General features: G+C 35.6%; 1 protein-coding gene across 4 annotated transcripts; it reads left to right on the top strand.

The window, feature by feature from the left end:
* The first annotated feature begins 581 nt into the window (after positions 1–581).
* LOC120067201 (histidine kinase 4-like) lies at positions 582–8730 on the top strand. Of its 4 annotated transcripts, none has more exons than XM_039018689.1 (12): positions 582–1149; positions 1828–2309; positions 2477–2710; positions 2813–2982; positions 3343–3561; positions 3650–3836; positions 4592–4643; positions 4748–4977; positions 5123–5221; positions 5399–6108; positions 7431–7931; positions 8053–8730. In XM_039018689.1, the coding sequence occupies exons 2-12, from the start codon at positions 1971–1973 to the stop codon at positions 8276–8278; spliced, it is 2967 nt and encodes a 988-aa protein (XP_038874617.1). In that variant the 5' UTR covers positions 582–1149; positions 1828–1970; the 3' UTR covers positions 8279–8730. The 4 variants fall into 4 exon arrangements, with proteins under 4 accessions (XP_038874617.1, XP_038874619.1, XP_038874618.1 ...); XM_039018691.1 differs by lacking the exon at positions 582–1149 and adding an exon at positions 1190–1658; XM_039018690.1 differs by lacking the exon at positions 582–1149 and having other exon boundaries at positions 1718–2309.
* The last annotated feature ends 1156 nt before the right edge of the window (positions 8731–9886 follow it).

Genomic DNA, 9886 nt, shown 5'->3' with positions numbered 1-9886 from the left:
AAAACAAAATCAAAACTCTTTAAATCTATAAACTATAAAGCTACCACCACAAAATTCATAGATTAAAATTTGAAATTTAACTTAATTGGTCAAAAAATAAGAATACGTATGTATCCTTTATATCTCAACTTTTGAAATATTTCATTTTTATTCTCAAACTATACAATTTGTTCCTAAATACCCTTATAGAATTTATTTGTTAAAATAAATTAAAATTTAACACTGTAATTTTGTTTAATACACTTGAGTGGAAATATTTTAACACACTTGTATGTCAATTGAGTTACGTTGAGACAATAATTGCGGTATAAAAATTAGGAGACACATTTATTATATCATTAATGTAAACTGAGATTAACATTTATGAGTAAATCTTAGTTAGAAAAATAATTTTATCGGAAATAAATGGTAAGAAGATTTACATAATTGAAATATATGCTAAAATTAATTTAACATAAGATAGATGATGGAGGGGGCTAGAGGTAAATTCAAAGGGAATGAGATCCGAGCAATGTCGCCATGTCATTATCACACAGATTTGCGATGGAGATTTTCGTCTTCCTCTTCCCACCAATTCGATTCTCTCTCACACAGTGAACAGAAAAAGCAAATAATAAAAATTAAGAACCCAAAAGAAAAATTTTGTTAACTTTTGAGTTTTCTGGTTCTGGGTCCATTCAGGTTGAAGCTATTTCCATTCTTTTTTGTTTTGTTAATGGAGTTTCTCTGAGGCCATACCTGTATTCAGTATAAAAAGCGAGTTCACAGCAGAGGAGAGAGAGAATTGCAACAATTTGGTGAAGAAGAAGAGAATAAAATATATATATAAAAGGAAAAGGGAGACAAAGCCAGAGAGAAAGAAGACGACATAATGGGAGTGTGAAATAGTGAAAGAGTATAGAGAAGGTGAGCGATTAGGGAGACAGGAAAGTCAGGACAGTATCTGAGAAAATCCTTCATAATCCTTAATATTTTGATTTCAATTTCTTGAGCTACAAAGAACAAAGAAGAAAGAGAAGAATTAAAGAAACCCCATGTGAAATTTCTACAGTAAAAGCCACTTCAGATCAACCTGTGGAGGAGTTTTCTTCTTCCTCCATTATCTCTGCAAATCATTGGTTACATTTTGCATTTTTTTTTAATTCCCAGGTGAGAAAAACTGCAAAAGCATTGTTTCTTTCGATAACCCACTTTCCCCTTTTCTTTTTTCTTTTTGTTTTCTTATTGCTCTGTCTCAGTTTGTGTTTGTTTCTGTGTTTCTTCTTGTGTTCTTCGCTACGCGTGTGTGGTTTTTCTTGGGTTTAGTAGTGAATTTGATTGTTTAATGGAAATGAAACGGGTCACTGAACTTCACGCTTGGAGGAGGAGGAATGGAGGGGAATGATTAACTTTCTGCTCTGTATTTTTTATTGTTTGTTTCCTTTTTTGTTACGCAAAGACCTTCTTGACCAGAAAGTATATGAAGCGAGGAATTCTTTGGAATGTGGGCTTTTCTCTCTCCCTTTGATGTTATTTTATTTATAAAAGAAAAAAAAAAAAAAAGAAACACCCCATCTTTTGAGAGTCAGGCTTGTCTCTGGGAATCGAAAGGCTCTCTTTATTGATACTGAGTCAGCTCAGCTCATCGTCATTCCTTCCTACTCTAGAAATGGGTTTTGGTGAGCGCTATATAAAAGGAAATGGGTTTTTTTCTTTTTCTTTTTCTTTTTTTTGGGAGGGTTTTTTTGGGTTTTTTTTTTCTTCTTTCAGAACTTTAAATCTAACAGCTCAAATGCTGTTGTGACAATCTTCCTCTTGTCAACATTTTGCTTTTCTGTTCAATTGCAGAAGAAATTGTCGGAGGAAATTTCAGAAAGAAAGTGAGCTCAAGAATGTTGCAGGGTCTTCTTCAGGTTGGCCTAGTTTTGGTAAGGGAATGAAGAACAGGAAGTGAAAGGGGAAGAGAAAGACGAAGCAGAGATTTGTGGAAGATGGGTATGAAAATGCAGCTGGGCAACTCTGTGGCTATGAAGTGGAATGAGCAAATGGGAACAACAAAGAAGGGTTACACATTTGTTCAAGCTAACAGGGCTTGGCTTAGAAAGTATCTTCTGTTCTGGGTTATGGGGATGGCGTTTATCAGCATGTTAATCTATAATGGCATGGATGCTGATAATAAAGTAAGGAGGAATGAAGTGTTGGGGAGCATGTGTGAGCAGAGGGCAAGGATGTTGCAGGATCAATTCAGTGTTAGTGTTAACCATGTTCATGCGTTGGCTGTCCTTGTTTCCACCTTTCATTACTTCAAAAACCCTTCTGCTATTGATCAGGTTTGTGCTTCATTTATGTACATTGGTTTGTTCTTATAGTTCTGGGAAATCTGAACCTTGCAAGATGCACAAGTTCATTCTTTGCATTTTCTTGAGGAAACTGGCATTTTACTGTTTTTTCTTTCTACGACATGGTTGTTTAATGAGCCCGAAACATAACAATGCAGGAAACTTTTGCAGAATACACAGCCAGAACTGCTTTTGAACGGCCTCTACTCAGTGGTGTGGCGTATGCACAAAGAGTGATTCATTCAGAGAGGGATATCTTCGAAAAGCAACACGGGTGGATGATAAAAACAATGAAAAGAGAACCCTCGCCAATTCGAGATGAATATGCACCAGTAATATTTTCTCAAGAAACAGTCTCTTATATTGAATCACTGGATATGATGTCAGGAGAGGTAGAGTAAAACGTGCTTGCCATTCTAGCTTATACACTGGATAAAAGTGGTAAGTCGTTTCCTTTCTCATTTGGTAGATTTCTTCTGCCTGATGTGATGCAGGAGGACCGTGAAAATATTTTGAGGGCTAGAGCAACAGGAAAGGCTGTTTTAACAAGCCCCTTCAGGCTGCTGGGTTCTCATCATCTTGGAGTTGTTTTGACATTTCCCGTTTACAAATCCAAATTGCCATCTAAACCAACTGAAGAAGATCGGGTTGAAGCAACAGCAGGGTCAGTCTTGGTGTGATGTAGTTTAATTAGGAATGTGAATTCTGTTAGGCAGCACCTTGGAGAACCACACCCCAAAAGCTAGCTATTGGGGTGAGAGAGCCAAGTCACTTGAGTACCACATTGGTCATCCTATTTTAACCAATGTGGAACTAAGGCATCTCATACTACCTTGGTTCTTAATAAATTCGTCTGTGATTAGTTTGTTTATCATTAAATATAGAACATGTAGAATTATCTGTCAAGTATTATCATTGGCTCTCATCGGCATATACCTTAATTTTCAAATCTCTTGAGCTTTAGCATCATGTGAGAGAAATTATATATCCTAGATATCTTAAATTGTTTCTTATCTTAAAGCAGCTACGTTGGCGGAGCCTTTGATGTTGAGTCCCTCGTGGAGAACTTGCTTGGGCAGCTTGCAGGGAATCAGGCCATTTTAGTAAATGTATATGATGTCACAAACTCTTCTGATCCCCTCGTCATGTATGGTCATCAATATCAAGATGGTGACTTGTCTCTTTTGCATGAGAGTAGCCTTGATTTTGGAGATCCATTCAGGAAGCATTTGATGATTTGTAGGTAAAGGATTCTGCCATTTTAGTTACTTCTCTAATGTGGATTGTTTGCCTCGGTCACTTATGGCTTTCCTCATGTGGATATGGAGCAGATATCAGCAGAGGGCTCCCACATCCTGGACTGCCCTTACTACTGCATTCTTATTCTTCGTGATCGGGTTGTTAGTCGGATATATTTTGTATGGTGCAGCAACTCACATTGTGAAGGTTGAAGATGATTTTCATGAGATGCAAGTACTGAAAGTTCGGGCAGAGGCTGCTGATGTAGCAAAATCCCAGGTACCATCAATTAGGTCCTATAGTAATTAAAAAATTAGAGACTTGAAGAAAGAAGAAAACGAATGGAATTAGGGGGATAGAAAAGGATAGTTGGGATGAAAGTTCAAAATGAATCAGATTCTTTACGTTCAAGGTATGCATATTGTAGTGATGGTTAAATGAATGGAATAGCCAAAACTAAATCTCTACATTATACAGGAACATAAACAAATATATATGTTGATTATGGACCCGTTATTTCTTTTCCAGATCACTGCATTTTGACTTAGTAGTCAAAAGGATAAATGGTAAATTCAATTATCTTTAAGATAATGGATTTAAATTACAATGGTGAATTCAAGTGTGTGACTAATGTATTTTGTTAGCTATGATGTTAGCACGGGTAATACTTAGAGAGTATAAAGACATGGAAGTTATTTAGGAGTGGCATCTTTTGGCTTTTGATTCAAGCTTGGAATGTGGAGAGCACGGTCTCCGTTGGATATGTACTTCTATGTTACCGATAATAGTTGAATTCTTTCATAAAAATCCTTTTGGAAATAGTTTTCGGATGCCAATGTCATGTGAGATTGGTTGAGTTGCATGTTAGTTGGAAGTCACCCGTGATTATCTGTGAGAAAAAACTCAGAAGACACTCAGATTATCTGTTAGTTCATATGGTATTCTGCGTTGAATTTTCTGTATGTTTTAAACATGTTGACCCATCTATATGATGCTGCTTCTCTTGATTAAACTCTCTTTTATTTTGGTTTCAGTTTCTTGCTACTGTTTCTCATGAAATTAGGACACCAATGAATGGCATCCTCGGTGCGTATATTCCTGTCAAGCTTTGCTTTTACCAAATTGGCTGGTTTTATATATGCAAACGATACTCAGATTTCTATACCTTTGTTTGCATCAATCAATTTCAGGAATGCTTGCTCTGCTTCTGGATACAGATTTAAGTTCTACTCAGAAGGATTATGCTCAAACTGCTCAGGCTTGTGGAAAGGCACTGATAGCATTAATAAATGAGGTTCTTGACCGGGCAAAAATTGAAGCTGGAAAGTTAGAACTGGAAGCAGTTCCATTCGACATTCGATCAATACTCGATGATGTGCTATCTTTATTTTCCGAGAAGTCCAGACAAAAGGGCCTGGAGGTAAGCTGTATGAACGTAATTTGTTTTTCAAATAAACACGTTTGGTTAATGCTGGCTATCCGATACATTTCGCATTAATTGATAATTTCCTTGTTTTTTGGCATGGTTATCTCAACCGCAATTGATCATCTGTTTGGAAATGAAGCTGGCAGTTTTTGTTTCTGATAAAGTTCCAGAAATTGTTATTGGGGATCCTGGAAGATTCAGACAAATTATAACCAATCTTGTGGGTAACTCTGTTAAGGTGAGGGGAGTTTTCCCGAATATAAACACTTAATCTTAGTGCATCTTCTATGGACAAGTTGGGATTGTTTGAGTTTTCTTTTGACCATTGCAGTGTGTGTGTGTGTGTTTTAAAAGTGTATTATTGTCTAAATGGTTGGAGACAGCATGAAAAGAGCCTTTCCATTCTTTTTTCCAGTTCACTGAAAGGGGACATATATTTGTTAAAGTGCACCTAGCTGAGCACTCAAAAGGCTCCATTGACTCAAAATATGTCAATGGAATGTCTGACAGTGACTTATTCATATCGGGTGGTCGTGAATTTCAAACTTTGAGCGGATATGAGGCAGCTGATGATCAGAACAGCTGGGATAACTTTAAACATCTAATTGCTGATGAGAACTTCCAGTTGAATGCCACTCCAAACAACATGGTAGTTACCAACGAGGGTTGTGGTCATGTTACTTTGATGGTAAGCGTGGAGGATACTGGAATTGGGATCCTCTTACATGCCCAAAATCGAGTTTTCATGCCCTTCATGCAAGCAGATAGCTCAACCTCCCGAAATTATGGGGGGACTGGTATTGGCTTGAGTATCAGCAAATGTTTAGTTGAACTAATGGGTGGTCAGATCAACTTCATAAGCCGGCCTCAGATTGGAAGCACGTTTTCCTTCACTGCTGTTTTAGGAAAATGTAAGAAAAACTCAATCAATGATATGAAAAAACCCAACTCTGAAGAACTTCCCCCCAGTTTTAGAGGAATGAAAGCAATAATAGTTGACAGGAAACATGTTAGAGCTTCTGTAACCAGATATCATTTGAAGAGACTTGGTATTATAGTTGAAGTCACCAGTAGCATCAACATGGCAGCTTCTTTATGCAGAGAAAATGGATCCACAGTACCAGGGTAAGGCCTTTTCTTTTATTCTTTTTTTGTTTTAACATGAGATAGAAATTTTGAAAAGAGTGGAATTACTTTTGTTGAATAAGTCATTTTCATCCTTGATACTCTCATACTTTTTTCTTTTAGTCCTTAAATTTTTGTTTGTTATATTTTAGCCTTTTCTGTTGATTTTCCATTAAATCACTTTGAAAACAAAAATTGTATATGTTCAAGAACCCAATATTAAACCTACTACATCCGGCTTTAACTACATATCTATTCAGCAAGTGAAGAACAAAAAATGTGACTATGCCAAAGGCCCAAAGTTTATGTCAAGTAATTCTTTTTCAAGAAAATTATCGACAATATGGTTATGCAAAGTTTAGGAACTAAAAGAAACTATTTGAAAGTTCTACAACTAAAATAGAATAAGCATGAAAGTAAGAAAATTGGATTTAAACATTTATTGTGATTTTGAACTTCCTAATTTTCAAGGAGTATCTCTGCTACTTCATTATTGCTGCTTTGATTAACGTCAGCCATAATATTTTGTGCTCACATTTTCATTTGCTAATATTTTTCCCGTAAGAATTTGAGATTTTTAGATAACATAAGGGGGAGAGGAGTTCAGTTCAGTTCGCTCAGTTGTAACTTTGAACACTTAAAAACTGTGAGGTCCTTTTATCATCATCATCATCATTTTATTAGTTTTCTGTCTTTATAAAGTGCACTTATAACATTCTTACAAAACCATTTTTTGTTTTAAAATTTAGCTCAGTGTTTTCAAAAAGTGATGAGCTAAACAAAGAGAACATAAGTAAACACCTCATTTTCATAAGTTAATTTTCAGTCGTTAGGTGCAAACAAAGTGTCACATTGGTTAGAGAAGGGAGAGATCCATGGTATATAAGTATGGACAATTATCTCCGATGGTATGTGTTAGATGATATATAATTAAATTTACCTTCATCCATTAGTTTAAGCTTTTGGGTTAATTAGTGATTTAAAAGTATGAGGCCTTTTGGATGATTCCAAAAGTTAAGTCATGAGTGTTTATGCTCAAAGTGGTTAATATCATACCATTGTGTAAATAGGTAAAGGTTCCATTGTCCAAGATTAATAAATAAAAAATAAAATGAAACCGTTATCAAATGAGAACTCAAAGTCTTGGAAATATTTCATCAAAGTGTTGTTGAATGTTATATATATATATATATATATATATATATTAAATTTCTTTTAACCTTAGATTCACCAAGTATTATAGTCTGCTTGTTTAGTGGACCTTTCTGCAGATGATTTCTGTTGCAACTTTCTTAGAGTAACTATTTTGCTCAATGTTGCAGAAACGCAATTCTTCCAGACATGATCTTAGTTGAAAAAGATACATTAAAGTCCGATGAGGAATGTGGGATCATTCATCAACTGAGCTGGAAACTGAATGGGAGTTCGTTTAAGTTACCGAAGCTGATCCTTCTTGCTACAAATATTACCACTGCAGAGCTAGACAAGGCAAGAGCAGCAGGGTTTGCAGACACTGTGATCATGAAACCATTGAGGGCGAGTATGGTGGCTGCCTGTCTTCAACAAGTACTCGGGGTTAAGAATCAGAGACGGGGAAGGGGCCTACCAAATGGTTCTGCTTTCCTCCAGAGCCTTCTCTGTGGCAAGAGAATCTTGATTGTTGATGACAACAGAGTAAACCGTAGGGTCGCTGCAGGCGCTCTGAAGAAATTTGGTGCAGATGTTGAGTGTGCAGACAGCGGGAAAGCTGCCCTGAAGTTGCTTCAGCTACCACACAATTTCGATGCTTGCTTCATGGATATTCAAATGCCTGAAATGGATGGGTATGTTCTGACTCTGTCTCTTATACACATCTATTAGAATAGCAAAGTTCTTCATTTCATGAAACATTAACTCAAACCGAGTTAGTCCAAAAGTTTTGAGTCTAGTTTGTTGAAACTGCAGGTTTGAGGCGACTCGTCTAATCAGGATGATGGAGAACAAGGCAAACAAAGGAGGATCATCTGCAGTGGAAGGCAAGTGGCATATGCCGATATTAGCAATGACTGCAGACGTGATTCATGCTACGTATGACGAATGCCTGAAATGTGGAATGGACGGCTACGTCTCGAAACCCTTTGAGGAAGAAAATCTATACAAGGAAGTTGCTAAGTTTTTCAAAAAATCATAGTCCATCAAAGGCTTCATGAATGACTGCTGAAAAGAAGCAGAGGCAAAATCTCCATTGCAGATCATCTTTTGGTAGGTTGGAAGTACCAGCAAGTTTTGACACCATTGCTGGTGCTAACTGTCTTCTTGCTTGAACGAGAGCGTCGGGAATTCTTGACTGGAATTGAGATTCAGGTTTAAGCTGTTGGCGTATCTGACCAACGAAGTATTTATTTTGTTTAGAATGTGAGTACCTACCTGTATACTACAACAGAAATATCCATCCCCAAATGGATGTATAAAGGGTTGTAAGGGGAAGGAACTAAATTGTAAATTCTCCTATTTTAAGACTTCTAAATATCTTGATAGTTGGTTGAATTAGGCTGTCATTTTGGCTAAATATTTACATCAAGCTAATATGTTATGATGTTGGAAGAATTTTAATTCTTATTAGAGAACAAACAAATTCACAAACTGCTCCATATATGCTCTTTTAGTAAATGTCACTGTGTGTGCAATTTTGTTGCCCATTCTCTTGCTAGGGCGCTATTTTGGTGAACTCTGATCCCTCTCTCCCTATTTGGGGGAGAGTAGTATTTTTTGGGATTTCGTTTTCTAGTTGGTTGTCCTCTGCCCTCAAAGAGGACGGTTGGTGATGCTATTCTTGTTTTAGGAAAGTTTGTTCAAAAGGAAAAGAAAAGGAAAAAAAACAAGGTAAAATTTGATCAAATCAACCAAATTGAGTTTATTCAATTGGTTTAGTCAATGAATATTGTCAAATTGGCTTCATAAAATGTAAAATTAATCTGTTGGCTTTGGTAAGTTTGAGAGTTGGTTTTAGTCAAAGCATTCATCTAGTTGTTGGAATTCATTTTTCTTTTATGTCCAATGGGTTGTTTAACAATGGTCTAGTCCTAATATTCCAAATAGTTCACAACTCAAATCTAATTAGAGATATTTACGGGTGGAGTCAGGTAAATTTCTCATTTAATTTTGCGAGAATCCTCCATGAAAATTCATCAGATCGAGTTCTTTGTAAGGAATTTTTTTTAATGTGTGCTTTTTTTAAAAAAAAATTAAAGTCAATTAACTTAAATAACCACTATTTAAAAGTTTTAATTAAAAAGTTAATTTTTATTTTTTTATATAATTAATTTCACATGGACAAGAATTTAGCTAGAAATTACTCAAATTTTCTTATAGCATGAAGTAATTACCTATCTAATTATTCATATATATAATCTAAAATTTAAGTATTCAATTCAAACATATCCATTATTTTGATTATTAAATAATAAAATTTGAAATTTAAGTATAATAACAACAACATAACAATAATTATTATAATAAATTAAAAAATAAGAGCAAAGACAGAGACACATACACAGGAAGAGGTGGATAATTCTTTTCCCCCACTCCCTTCACATTCTCCATCCCATTAGAGGGTGGTCCTTACAATAAAAATGAACATCTCTCAATCTAATCGAGGTCCATAGAAGTAGGTACTTAATTAGCTCATTTATTAAAATAACCTTTCAACATTATATGGTATTAATATTAATGATATGTTGGTCACCGAAATCAAAATGTCATAACATTGTTATAACATTCAATATTTAAATTGGTATTA

Source organism: Benincasa hispida, chromosome 12 (assembly GCF_009727055.1).
Source record: "Benincasa hispida cultivar B227 chromosome 12, ASM972705v1, whole genome shotgun sequence".
In the NCBI taxonomy this organism is placed as follows: domain Eukaryota; kingdom Viridiplantae; phylum Streptophyta; class Magnoliopsida; order Cucurbitales; family Cucurbitaceae; genus Benincasa; species Benincasa hispida.
This window is presented reverse-complemented; position numbering and strand designations above follow the sequence as displayed.

Excerpts from the sequence above, each read along its gene's own strand:
- LOC120067201 (XM_039018689.1), top strand. The coding sequence starts at position 1,971 with ATGGGTATGAAAATGCAGCTGGGCAACTCTGTGGCTATGAAGTGGAAT. Across the intron at positions 3,837-4,591 it reads CTGATGTAGCAAAATCCCAG|TTTCTTGCTACTGTTTCTCA; the intron begins GTACCATCAATT and ends TTTTGGTTTCAG. Across the intron at positions 7,932-8,052 it reads CAAATGCCTGAAATGGATGG|GTTTGAGGCGACTCGTCTAA; the intron begins GTATGTTCTGAC and ends TTGAAACTGCAG.